The sequence below is a fragment of the Zalophus californianus genome, chromosome 16 (genome assembly GCF_009762305.2).
Source record: "Zalophus californianus isolate mZalCal1 chromosome 16, mZalCal1.pri.v2, whole genome shotgun sequence".
Classification (NCBI taxonomy): domain Eukaryota; kingdom Metazoa; phylum Chordata; class Mammalia; order Carnivora; family Otariidae; genus Zalophus; species Zalophus californianus.
Window position 1 is genome coordinate 56,054,472 of NC_045610.1, and position 14,225 is coordinate 56,068,696.

At 45.9% G+C, this 14,225-nt stretch overlaps 1 protein-coding gene across 1 annotated transcript; it reads left to right on the forward strand.

Moving 5' to 3' along the window:
- Nucleotides 1-9,236: 9,236 nt before the first annotated feature.
- On the forward strand, nt 9,237-12,583 carry LOC113939858 (CMRF35-like molecule 7). Its single transcript, XM_027626526.1, has 3 exons — nt 9,237-9,276; nt 10,589-10,918; nt 12,453-12,583. Exons 1-3 carry the CDS (start codon nt 9,237-9,239, stop codon nt 12,581-12,583), a joined length of 501 nt encoding a protein of 166 aa, XP_027482327.1.
- The last annotated feature ends 1,642 nt before the right edge of the window (nt 12,584-14,225 follow it).

Here is a 14,225-nt window from a genome sequence, read left to right on the forward strand (position 1 = left end):
TCTGAGAGTTCCCATGAACACAGTTTCTCTCTCTTTTTTGAGTTTGAACACTGGAAGGAAAATATTTTATTACAAATGGGTGAAAAAAATCAACACAACTCACCAGTTTGCTCTGATCCTGAACCCAAATGTAGCAATTACAATACAAAGTAATCCGATGTCAGAGCCAACCTTCAGAGCCCAAGCAGGAAAAAATCTTAATTACATTAATTCCATTTCCACCCACCTCTAGCTATATTAATCAAGGGTTACCAAAACCCTTAAAAATATCACTTCCAAAATAAAACACTAAAATTCAGAACATAAAGATACTCTGCATGATAAAGCTGATTGAACAAACACATCTTAGACTTTTAAACCCTGACCAGTGTTTGAATAACAATGCTTTAGTGAAGTGATTAGATTAAAAAAATAAATTTAAAAAATAAAGCATATTTAAAACACCAAATTTTGGAGACCAGGATAGGTAAAGTAATTTTGTTATAAATTTGAGGATCTAAAAAGTAATTTGTTACATTTACTAAGATAAATCTGAGATGGCCCATATCAAGCACATGTATCCTGCATAGTGACACTGGACTTCTCGGGCATAAAAAGACACAGCCCCACCACCCTTTAGGGTTGGGATTAGCCAGATTGAAATATAAAATTAGGGGGGTGGAGCAAGATGGCGGAGGAGTGGGAGACCTGGATTTCGTCTGGTCTCAGGAATTCAGCTGAATAGGGATCAAACCATTCTGAACACCTACGAACTCAACAGGAGACCGAAGATAAGAAGATTAACAACACTCTGAACAGAAAAGCGACCACTTTCTGGAAGGTAGGACGTGCGGAGAAGTGAATCTGAGGCGATATTCGGGAGGATAGATGGCCGGGGAGGGGGCCTCCGTCGGCCGCATCTGGCAAGTGATAGAGCTGCGGAGCACAAAATCGGACCTTTTAGAAGTCGGCTCCGCTGAGGGACGTCGCTGCAGTGGCTAAGCGGGGGGTGGAACCCTCGCGGGACAGTGTGGTCTCAGAACCCTCGGGGTCACAGAAAGACCGGGGGAGCCTGAGTGCGGCAGAGCTCCCAGGTATCGGAGCGGGGAAGCCGGCTGCAGAGACGGAGCCGAGGCGCGGGCTCTCAGCTCGGGGTCGCCATAAACTGTGATCCGCGACCCAGTCGGGCTACTGCTCCTCCAGCAGGGACCCAACAAGCGGCAGAGCCGGGGAGACTCGCCTTCCTTCCCGGGGAGGAGCGGCGCGGGAGCGCACCGCAGGGACCTGCTGGGTTTGGAGACTCCACACGGGGTCGGGTGCCAGAGATAGAAACGCTCGGTCACAGGCCAGGTGAGCACGGAGTGCGGCCGGAGACCGGGGAGACGGGAGTGACTGCTTTTCTCTGGGGGCGCACTGAGGAGCGGGGCCCCAAGTTCTCAGCTCCTCCAGGCGGAGATTGGGAGGCCACCATTTTCACCCTGGTCCTCCAAAGCTGCATCGAGAGCTTGCAGGGAACAAAAGCTCCTGAGAGCAAACCCGAGCAGCTTGCTTAGCCCGGACACACAAGGGCGGGGCAATTCCGCCTCCGGCAAAGACGTTTGGGAACCAGGGCAACAGGCCCCTCCCCCAGAAGATCACCACGAACAGCCAGCAAGCCAAGACCAAGTTTACCAATCAAGGAGAACGGGAGAACTCCAGCGCTAGGGGAATACTGCACATAGAATTCAGGGCTTTTTTACCATAATTCATTAGTTTTTCAAAGTTAATTTTTTAACTGTTGTTTTTGAATTTTTCTTTTTCCCTTTTTCAAACAACATCTTATCAATCCCTTTTTTAAAAAAAAAACTTTTTATTTTTCATTTTTAGAGTCGTATTTTTATCCCTTCATAGTAGTTACCCTTATTTTTGGCATATATATATAAGTTCTTCTCTCTTTAAAATTTTGAGATAAAATTTCTTCTAACACATCCAAATATACCCTAAATCACTACTGTATGGCTTTGTTCTATTCTTTTGCCTGATCACATTCTCTCTCTTTTTTTTCTTTCTACTTTTTCTTTTTCAATCTTCTTCTTTCTTTTTAAAAACAACTTCTTATCAATTCCTTTTATAAAATCTTTTATAATATTCATCTTTACAGTCATCTTCCATCCCTTCATTGTATCAACCCTTATTTTGTACATATATAAGTCTTCCTTTAAAATTTTAGCAGGCACTTTCTTCTAACAGACCAAACTATGCCCAAAAGCTAGTGTGTGACACTGATCTATGCACTAGCCTGATCATATTTGATCATATTCTGTTTTTTTATTGTTTTGTTCTGTTTTTGTTTGTTTCTATCTTTTTCTTTTCCCTTTTTTTTTCCTCTTCTTTCTTTCCCTTTCTTCTCCCCTGGTTTCAGGTCTTTTCTGATTTGTATAGAGTATATTTGCTGGAGACGTTGTTAACCTGTTAGCATTCTGTTCTCTCATTCATCTATTCTCCTCTGGACAAAATGACAAGACGAAAAAAATCACCTCAGCAAAAAGAACAAGACATAGTACCATCTGCCAGGGACCTACTCAAAACGGACATTAGTACGATGTTAGACCTAGAGTTCAGAATCATGACTTTAAAGATACTAGCTGGGCTTGAAAAAAGCGTGGAAGTTATTAGAGAAACCCTTTCTGGAGAAATAAAAGAACTAAAATCTAACCCAGTCGAAATCAAAAAGGCTATTAATGAGGTGCAATAAAAAATGGGGGCACTAACTGCTAGGATAAATGAGGCAGAAGAGAGAATCAGTGATACAGAAGACCAAATGATGGAAAATAAAGAGGCTGAGAAAAAGAGAGAAACAACTATAGGATCACGAGGGCAGAATTCGAGAGATAAGTGATATGATAAGATGAAACAACCTTAGAATAATTGGGATCCCAGAAGAAGAAGAAAGAGAGAGAGGGGCAGAAGGCATATTGGAGCCAATAATAGCAGAGAACCTCCCTAACGTGGGGAAGGAAACAGGCATCAAAATCCAGGAGGCACAGAGAACCCCCCCTCAAAATCAATAAAAATAGGTCAACACCCCGACATCTAATAGTAAAACTTACGAGTCTCAGAGACAAAGAGAAAATCTTGAAAGCAGCTCAAGAAGAGATATGTAACCTAGAAGGGTAGAAACATTAGATTGGCAACAGACCTATCCACAGAGACCTGGCAGGCCAGAAAGGACTGACATGATATCTTCAGAGCACGAAACGAGAAAAATATGCAGCCAAGAATACTATATCCAGCTAGGCTGTCATTGAAAATAGAAGGAGAGATAAAAAGCTTCCAGGACAAACAAAAACTAAAGGAATTTGCAAACACAAAACCAGCCCTACAAGAAATATTGAAAGAGGTCCTCTAAGCAAAATGAAAGCCTAAAAGCAGCATAGATCAGAAAGGAACACAGACAATATACAGTAACAGTCACCTTACAGGCAATACAATGACACTAAATTCCTATCTTTCAATAGTTACCCTGAATGTAAATGGGCTAAATGCCCCAATCAAAAGACATAAGCTATCAGATTGGATTAAAAAACAAGACCCATCCATATGCTGTCTGCAAGAGACTCATTTTAGACCCAAAGACACCCCCAGATTGAAAGTGAGGGGGTGGAAAACCATTTACCATGCTAATGGACACCAAAGAAAGCTGGGGTGGCAATCCTTATATCAGACAAATTAGATTTAAAACAAACTGTAATAAGAGATGAAGAAGGACACTATATCCTACTTAAAGTGTCTATCCAACAAGAAGATCTAACAATTCTATACCCCTAACGTGGGAGCAGCCAATTATATAAGGCAATTAATAACAAAAGTGAAGAAACACATTGACGCCAATACAATAATAGTGGGGGACTTTAACACCCCCCTAACTGAAATGGACAGATCATCTAAGCAAAAGATCAACAAGGAAATAAAGACTTTAAATGAAACACTGGACCAAATGGACTTTACAGACATTTTCAGAACATTCCATCCCAAAGCAACGGAATACACATTCTTCTCTAGTGCCCATGGAACATTCTCCAGAATTGATCACATCCTAGGTCACAAATCAGGTCTCAACCGGTACCAAACGATTGGGATCATTCCCTGCATATGTTCAGACCATAGTGCTTTGAAACTAGAACTCAATCACAAGAAGAAAGTCAGAAAGAACTCAAATACATGGAGGCTAAAGAGCAACCTACTAAAGAATGAATGGGTCAACCAGGAAATTAAAGAAGAATTAAAAAAATTCATGGAAACCAATGAAAATGAAAACACAACTGTTCAACATCTTTGGGATACAGAAAAGGCAGTCCTGAGAGGAAAGTATATAGCAATACAAGGCTTTCTCAAGAAACAAGAAAGGTCTCAAATACACAACCTAACCCTACACCTAAAGGAGCTGGAGAAAAAACAGCAAATAAAGCCTAAACCCAGCAGGAGAAGAGAAATAATAAAGATCAGAGCAGAAATCAATAAAATAGAAACCAAAAGAACAGTAGAACAGATCAACGAAACTAGGAGCTGGTTCTTTGAAAGAATTAACAAGATTGATAAACCCCTGGCCAGACTTATCAAAAAGAAAAGAGAAATGACCCAAATATAAAATCATGAATGAAAGAGGAGAGATCACAACCTACACCAAAGAAATACAAACAATTATAAGAACATAGTATAAGCAACTATATGCCAGCAAATTAGACAATCTGGAAGAAATGGATGCCTTCCTAGAGATGTATCAACTACCAAAACTGAACCAGGAAGAAATAGAAAACCTGAACAGACCTATAACCACTAAGGAAATTGAAGCAGTCATCAAAAATCTCCCAACAAACAAAAGCCCAGGGCCAGATGGCTTCCCAGGGGAATTCTATCAGACATTTCAAGAAGAATTCATACCTATTCCCCTGAAACTGTTCCAAAAAAATAGAAATGAAAGGAAAACTACCAAACTCATTTTATGAGGCCACCATTTCCTTGATCCCAAAACCAGACAAAGACCCCAACCAAAAGGAGAACTACAGACCAATATCTTTGATGAACATGGATGCCAAAATTCTCACCAAAATACTAGCCAATAGGATCCAACAGTACATTAAAAGGATTATTCACCATGACCAAGTGGGATTTATCCCTGGGCTGCAAGCCCGGTTCAACATCTGCAAATCAATCAACGTGATACAATACATTAACAAAAGAAAGAACAAGAATCATATGATCCTCTCAATAGATGCAGAAAAAGCATTTGGCAAAGTACAGCATCCTTTCTTGATCAAAACTCTTCAGAGGAGAGGGATAAAGAGTACATACCTCAATATCATAAAAGCCATCTATGAAAAACCTACAGCGAATATCATTCTCAATGGGGAAAAGCTGAGCGCTTTTCCCCTAAGGTCAGGAACGTGGCACGGATGTCCACTCTCACCACTGCTATTCAACACAGTATTAGAAGTCCTAGCCACAGCAATCAGACAACAAAAAGAAATCAAAGGCATCCAAATCGGCCAAGAGGAAGTCAAACTCTCACTCTTTGCAGATGATATGATACTGTATGTGGAAAACCCAAAAGACTCCACCCCAAAAATGCTAGAACTCATACAGGAATTCAGTAAGGTAGCAGGATATAAAATCAATGCACAGAAATCAGTGGCATTCCTATACACCAACAACAAGACAGAAGACAGACAAATCAAGGAGTCGATCCCATTTACAATTGCACCCAAAACCATAAGATACCTAGGAATACATTTAACCAAAGAGGCAAAGGATCTGTACTCAGAAAACTATAAAATACTCATGAAAGAAATTGAAGAAGACACAAAGAAATGGAAAAACGTTCCCTGCTCATGGATTGGAAGAACAAACATTGTGAAGATGTCAGTGCTACCCAGAGCAATCTACACATTCAATGCAATCCCCATCAAAATACCATCCACCTTTTTCAAAGAAATGGAACAAATAATCCTAAAATTTGTATGGAACCAGAAGAGACCCCGAATAGCCAGAGGAATCTTGAAAAAGAAAAGCAAAGCTGGCAGCATCACAATTCCGGACTTCCAGCTCTCTTACAAAGCTGTCATCATCAAGACAGTATGGTACTGGCACAAAAACAGACACATCGATCAATGGAACAGAATCAAGAGCCCAGAAATGGACCATCAACTCTATGGTCAACTCATCTTCGACAAAGCAGGAAAGAATGTCCAATGGCGGGCGCCTGGGTGGCTCAGTTGGTTAAGAATGTCCAATGGCAAAAAGACAGTCTCTTCAACAAATGGTGTTGGGAAAATTGGACAGCCACAGGCAGAAGAAGGAAACTGGACCATTTCCTTACGCCACACACAAAAATAGACTCCAAATGGTTGAAAGACCTAAACGTGAGACAGGAGTCCATCAAAATCCTAAGGGAGAACACAGGCGGCAACCTCTTCGACCTCAGCTGCAGCAACTTCTTCCTAGAAACATCGCCAAAGGCAAGGGAAGCCAGGGCAAAAATGAACTATTGGGATTTCATCAAGATCAAAAGCTTTTGCACAGCAAAAGAAACAGTCCACAAAACCAAAGACAACTGACAGAATGGGAGAAGATATTTGGCAATGACATATCAGATAAAGGGCTAGTATCCAAAATCTATAAAGAACTTATCAAACTCAACACCCAAAGAACAAATAATCCAATCAAGAAATGGGCAGAAGACATGAACAGACATTTTTCCAAAAAAGACATCCAAATGGCCAACAGACACATGAAAAAGTGCTCAACATCGCTCGGCATCAGGGAAATCCAAATCAAAACCTCCATGAGATACCACCTCACACCTGTCAGAATGGCTAAAATTAACACGTCAGGAAACGACAGATGTTGGCCGGGATGTGGAGAAAGGGGAACCCTCCTACACTGTTGGTGGGAATGCAAGCTGGTATAACCACTCTGGAAAACAGTATGGAGGTTCCTCAAACAGTTGAAAATAGAGCTACCATACGATCCAGCAATTGCACTCCTGGGTATTTACCACAAAGATACAAATGTAGGGATCCGAAGGGGTACGTGCATCCCAATGTTTATAGCAGCAATGTCCACAATAGCCAAACTGTGGAAAGAGCCAAGATGTCCATCGAGAGATGAATGGATAAAGAAGAGGTGGTATATATACACAATGGAATATTATGCAGCCATCAAAAGGAATGAGATCTTGCCATTTGCAACGACGTGGATGGAACTGGAGGTGTTCTGCTGAGCGAAATAAGTCAATCAGAGAAAGACATGTATCATATGACCTCACTGATATGAGGAATTCTGAATCTCAGGAAACAAACTGAGGGTTGCTGGAGTGGTGGGGGGTGGGAGGGATTGGGTGGCTGGGTGATAGACATTGGGGAGGGTATGTGCTATGGTGAGCACTGTGAATTGTACAAGACTGATGAATCACGGATCTGTACTTCTGAAACAATTAATGCAATATATGTTAAGAAAAAAAAACAAGAAGATAGGGGAAGAATGAAGGAGAGTAAGCCCGAGGGGGAGATGAACCATGAAAGATGATGGACTCTGAAAAACAAACTGAGGGTTCTAGAGGGGAGGAGGTAGGGGGATGGGTTCGCCTGGTGATGGGTATTAAAGAGGGCACATTCTGCGTGGAGCACTGGGTGTTATGCACAAACAATGAATCATGGAACACATCAAAAACTAATGATGTAATGTACGGTGATTAACATAACAATAAAAAATTATTTAAAAAAAAAGAACTTTCTGGCAAGGGGATAGCATTGCTTTGTATGTGGTTGGTGGTGCTTCCCTGAAATGATGTATGTGTTAAACACATAGAACTTAACACCACCCCAAAATTGTACCACATGTAAAATTTGAAAAACAGTTTCAACCTGTGTACTTTAAAAAGAACTTTTATTCCAGTTACACCTCAGTAAAACTTGAGAAAGAAAGGGTGGGAGGGATAATTTTGAGGGGAGGCTAATGATCCTGCCCCCCACCCCTTCCCCCTCTTTGCCTCAGGCAGAAACCCCAGGGTTCACTGAGACCCCCCAATCATAAGAGAAGGCTTAGTTCTACAGGTGAACACAGAGTTCTAGGGGCTGAGGTAGGCAGCCCAAAAATGGGCCACTTTGCCATGAAGACTATTCTGAGCTAAAGGCCCTCGAGACATTACAGGCTCCAGAGAAACTTTTGGCCCTCCCTTCGCTACTACATAGAAGAATCTCAATGGCAGGGTCTTTGCAGAATAAGGGTTATTATCAGGAATAAATCTTATCTGAGTAACCCAAGGATGTGGCAGGGCAAACATTTGACTACCAAACTTACTGATTTTCATCTTCCTGTGAGTTCCTTTCCTTCCCTTTGATGTCCCAAACTCCCACACACTTCTTTTAATTCAGGATGACATATGTACCCCATTATGCCTGACTACCATATCTGTGTGGATTCCCCACACTTATGCTATTAAATTGTTATTCTCCTGTTAATCTGTCTCATGTCAATTTGATTCTAGTGCAGCTAGGACCTGGAAGGGGACAGGAAACTCTTGCTTTTCTTCACTCCCCAGAGCTGGCCCACCCGCCCCCAACTCCCCCTCTTGCTGGCAAAACCCTTGGCCTCTCCACCTCCTATCCTCCCATCCTGGCAAGGCCTTCTGAGGGTGGCAGGTGTCAGGAAGAAGACCTCATGGACTTTGCCTTAGGAAGGCTAGTCTGGTGCAGACAGGGGGAGAGGGGGCCCTGGGCCAATGGACCAGATGTTGGGACAGATTAACCTTAGGAGTGAAGATGACAAGAAACGTATTTTGAGCACATTGTGTTGCTAACATGGTAGGCAGCTCTACAAAGGCACCAGTAGCCAATGGAAGTCCAGAACTGGGCTGGAGGATGGAGGTGGCAGGAAGTAAGTGTGCATAGACTAGAGGTGGTGCTAGAGAGTGGGGCAGGGACCTTCCCCAAGAGAAGGTCATCAGGGACAGACCCCAGGGGATGCTATGGTGAGGTGCCAGAGCAAGGAAAGGGCACACCTCATCACATAGTCTATACACTTCCAAAACAAACCTGCTTTTCTCCTAATTTGGAAGTTAGGAAGTAACGGAAAAAAAATAATTAAGAACGTAGATGAGAGAAACTAAAAAAGACTAATTTAGAGAAAAAGAAGGCAGGTTGCCTCTGAGCTCAGTTCCAGACCCTGGAGGACGGTGGGCATCAGCTGAGCACGAGGGAGACAATCTAAGCAGGCAGGACATGTGGCTGCTCCCGGTTCTGCTCCTTCTCATCATCCAAGGTGAGTGGGGCGGGGGCTTCATGATGGAGCACCTGCAGGGCTGGGGCGGGACACACACAGGGTCTGTCCCAGGGGCAATGGCAGAACATTTCACTCATCCAGACACTTATTCGTTAAAAAGCTTTTTTTAAAGTCTTGTTACCTGACATCTACTAAGTTAGGTGTTGGGGAAAGAAAACAAAAATAACACAAACAGTGTCTGTTTTCTAGTGCACTACTTGTCAACTCTGGCAGACAGATGGATAGACAGTTGATGGATGGATGGTTGCATGGATGCATGGATGAATGCATGCATGGATGCACGGATGAATGCATACATGGATGTATGGGTAGATGACAGACAGACACAGACATGCACACATATATACACATATGTAAATGCATGAATTCCAGAGGAATTTTGAAGGAGCCCAGAAGCTCAGGCTCCAGCAGAGACCCACTCAGTCAAGGTGGGGGTCAGGCATCTGGATCATTTATAAACCTGCATAACTGTCTTGACTTGTAGCTAGAGCTGAGATCTTCTCTTCTGAAGAGCTCAGGGTAGAGGGAGGAAGACAGCAAAATCTGGGTGTGACAGGCACTCTGGAGAGTTGCTCAACCCCACAGATCGGGCTGCCCAAGTCTCTGCTTTGGATGAGCCGAAGACCAGACAGTCGTCCAGGGTCATAAGCGCAACAATGGAGACAGGGACGACGTGCTCTGATGGCACCAGGAATGACCCAGTTGACTGCAGAATCATAGACACCATAGAAGAGATACTATTGAGCCAAGCCTTGAGGGATGAATATAAGGCTTGATTCCTTCAAGCAGAGAAGAGAGAACATTCCAAGCAGAGAGAACAGCTTGTGCAAAGGCATGGAGACTCAGAAGAGCAAGGTGTGTAGTGAAATAGTTCTGTGCCACATGTCGATTAGAGGGTGAAGTATTTTAGGTGTTTTGGGGTTAGAGTGTCAGGGGATGGGTAGGGAGGGGGCTGCACTGTCTCACCATCTCTGGGATTCAGAAATACACCTGGGGCTGCAGTGTGGGCTCTGTGCTGCTGGGGAGAGGTGTTGGTGGAGGGCATGGAGGAGTCATGATCAGTAAGTGATGAGTGAGCGGAGGCCCCTGTATTGGGCAATTAGCAGCAACCGAGAGAGGTGACAGCTAAAGACGTACTGCAGGGAATGAAGGGACAGGCGGGATGTGGCGATTAGACAGAGAGCAGAGGCTCCTGGCTGGTCTTCAGGGCAGTACCAGATGCCCCAGCATCATCCAGACCATCCCAGGGCTCAAGAGAGGATGACATGAATGTTGGGTTTCTGTCTTCTAGGCCACTTCTCCATCTGCCAAGAGGGGATGGTGAGAGCCACAGAGTGGGGCACACTGACAGCTTATTGTGAGTATACCCCAGGATGGGAATCCTACAAGAAGTGGTGGTGCCACGGGAAGAACTGGATTTACTGCAAAATCCTTGTAAAAACCACCAGGACGAATGAACCGGTAAAGAAGGGCCGAGCATTCATCCAGGACAATCCCAACCAACGCACATTCACCATGACCTTAGAGGAGTTCCGTCCAGATGATGCAGACACCTACTGGTGTGGGATTGAGAGAACCGGCGTTGACCCAGTGTACAAATTATCTGTGATTGTTGACCCAGGTAGGCACTACGCCCTCCTGTGTCTTGGGGCCCTGATACCACCCACAGAGGAGTCAGGACTGTTCCTCTGTCTTCCCAAATGGATGGAGAAGAGTCTCTAAACTTGCCTGAGACTACACTTGTGTGTGCTTGTGTGTGTGTGTGTGTATGTGTGTGTGTGTGTGCGTGTGTGTGTGTGCGTGTGTGAGCATGTGTGAGCAAGTATGGTGGGGGGCACCAAGAGCCTGGAAAAGACTGGAAGAAAGAGCAAGCCCCATATCTCTGTGTGATCCATCTGCTCTCCCCAAAGGGAGCAGAGAAGCAGAGACTCGGGTAGGACAGGCTTGTCCAGGGAAGGAAGGCAGCTCCTCTTTTCCCGGTCATGTCCACCCTCAGTGCAGCCCCAGGCTGAGTGGGGCCTTGTCAGGTGTGCAGGGGGGAGTGGGTGCTAGAAAACCATGGTCCTGATGGTCTCAGCTACAGGACAAGAGACCCTCTCCCTGCCCCCTCCTTCTTCCCCTCCTTCCTCTGGCAACATAAGCACAAAGGAGCAGGCAAGGGACTCTGAACCCATTTCTGGGAAAAGGTAAGGCAGACCCCACCAGAGTGCAGGGACCCCCTCTCTGGCTGCCTCTGAGCCTTGGAGGGGACTCTGGGCTCCACTGCAGCTGCCCCAGAGGCACTAGGGCCTCCCTGCAGACAGGCCTGGAAAGGGAGTCAGGCTGTAGCCCCCCACACACAGCTCCAGATCTGGACCTCTCAGTCTTCCTCCAACATACAGACCCACAGACACACAGACCCATTGACTAGGTAGGTAATACATCTGATACTCATTAGCTCATTTATAAAGCAGAGAAAAGTCTTTTCACAATTAGCATATGCAAAATGGTGTGCAAATGTGCTCAGTGGACAGGTATGCTGGTGTAGAATGTTCCAGAGATTAACTGAAAAAGACAACAAAGGTGGGTGGATGTGTGCAAGACCATAGGAGGAACTGGGGCTGGAGATCTGGAGTCTGGACCCTCCAACCAGACAAGCCTTCACTGGCAGGTCTTGTGTAATAAGAAATGTCCCAGGAAGGCAGGCAGGACCCCAGGGGACAGCAGGGGCTGTGGGCTCTGGGTGGCTACAGGAGACGGGGGAACCCTCGGCCAGCCAGCTCGTGGGTCACAGTGCTTCAGGACAGGTGGCACACCGTCTGCTTTGGGCAAGGCTGAGACTCAGAGAAGAGCTGGCCTGGCTGATTGAAAGCTCCAGGGGTGGGAACGTGGCTCTGACATGCTCAGCTGTGCCAAACAGGACCCTGAGATTGAGCTGAATGTAATTGCTCCAGAGCTTCCCAACCCACATGCCTCCCCCGGTGGTGAACTGGTGTTTCTCTGCAAATGAAGTAATTGCATGTTTGGGATGAGAAACCAAGAAGATGCAAGAGCAGACCAACGTGCCTGAGTGATGAGGCTAAGGCAGAAGCTTCTTCACCCTGGGGGTGGGGAGTGGAGAAGGCCATGGGGCCACCTGCGTCACACTCACACCCTGCTCTGCTCTGTGTGTTTAGCACCGGATCCAGCAGATTTTCCCAAGCCTGTGATGAGACCCACAACAGCCAGTTGGGATTCCACATTTCCATTTACCCAGGGCATTAACAGTACCCAGCTCGTGACTCTGACCAACCCCGATAGCAGGTGAGCAGAGCTGGACCCCAGCAGACCTTTCCCGCTGCAGCCCTGTGACCACTCCCTTCAAGACACTCTGTCAGGGACCCCCCTTAGCCCTGGTGATGTTTCCTGTGCAGGGGATAATCAGCAAGGTCTGCACTGGGTCCCCTCTTTAGACCTCTGAGCACTTAAAGAACTCCCCACTCCACAAGAGGAACCTAGACAAAGTTCTTCAGCTGGGCTGCAGGAGAGAAAGCTCTGGCCTCCTTCTGATCTGCCTCCCAACCCACAAGAACCTCAAAGAGGTGTAGGTGGTTCCAGCCTCAAGTATGCCAGAAGGGAAGTGCTCTGTATTCCTTTCCTGTGGCTTCTGGAGCAAATCACCACCAACCTGGTGGCTTAAGACAAAAAGAGTTTTATGATCTAATGGTTCTGGAGGTCAGAAGTCTGAAATGAGTCTCCCTGGGCTAAAGTCAAGGTGTTGACAGGTCTGGTTCCTTCTGGAGGCTCTAAGGGAGAAGACCTCCCTTGTCTTTTCCAGCCTCTGGAGGCCCTGCACCCCCTGGTTCAGGATCCCTTCCATCCTCACAGCCAGCAGTGGTGGTCGAGTCCTCCTCACATCACATTACTGGGACACTGGCTCTCCCCTGTCCTTTCACTTATAAACACGCTGCTGGTGACATTAGGTCCACCAGGTAACCCAGGATAATCTCCCCATCTCAAGGTCAGCGGGTTAGTAATCTTAACTCCATCTGCATCATGAATTCCCCCTTGCCATGTACACTAACACATTCACAGGTCTGACATCTCTGGGGGGAGGGTGTTATTCTGCCCACAGATACTCACGGGCGGGTACCTGTTCCATGGATCCAGCCCTGCCCTCCCCAAGTGCTAGGGAAACGCTGGGAAGGAGTGGGAAGCTGGGATTCCTGCTTTCTCACGTTCCCAACATGGTAGAGAGGCTGGGACATCAACATGAATCCCACCCCTCCTCAAGAATCATCCAAAGCCAACCAATTAGCTCTTTCATCCAAGGGCAAACACACTGCCCCAGTTTCACCCCATCAAAGACCAGTGAAGGTGCATTCCCTCCCTGGGTCCCTCCTCCCATATCTCCCTCTATCAGCTTCCTTCCAGCTCCAGTGCTACTTCTTTCCCTTCTCCAGGACCCTATTCCTTGGAGCCTGGCCCCGCTCGGCAGTTTGTTCAGTCATGCCTCTGAATGAGGCAAGGCACTTGGCTCACGCCTCACAACCAGCTTCTGTCCTGCTGGTGACTCTTTGGAGAGGAGTTGTTCTGTTGAGTGGGCAGTGGAAGGTGCAGGACTTTTGGGAGACCACGGAGCATGGGTGGAATCCTACAGGGTAGAGAAATGGGACAGCAGCCCCACAGGGATTGGAATTGGGAAAAGAGTACAGTGGCTTGAAGGATATTTTGAGGAAGGGCAAAGCAGCATGCCCTCTCTCTCCAGAAAAATACCTGTGAAGTCCACATGACCCATCATGCTCAAGGCAGGTGAAGGACAGAGCAAGGTTGGTCTGCAGGGGGTCCTGGCCTTGCTTGTAGAGGAAGGAATGAGGCCGAGGGTGAGGGATCCAGACTTTTGGATACTGAGAGGGACTACCAGGGGAACACATGTAAGCAATGGCCCATCATCCATCTAGACCCCGTGT

Coding starts and splice junctions, on each gene's coding strand:
- LOC113939858 (XM_027626526.1), top strand. CDS start 9,237: ATGTGGCTGCTCCCGGTTCTGCTCCTTCTCATCATCCAAG. Junction 9,277..10,588: donor GCTCCTTCTCATCATCCAAG/GTGAGTGGGGCG, acceptor TCTGTCTTCTAG/GCCACTTCTCCATCTGCCAA. Junction 10,919..12,452: donor ATCTGTGATTGTTGACCCAG/GTAGGCACTACG, acceptor CTGTGTGTTTAG/CACCGGATCCAGCAGATTTT.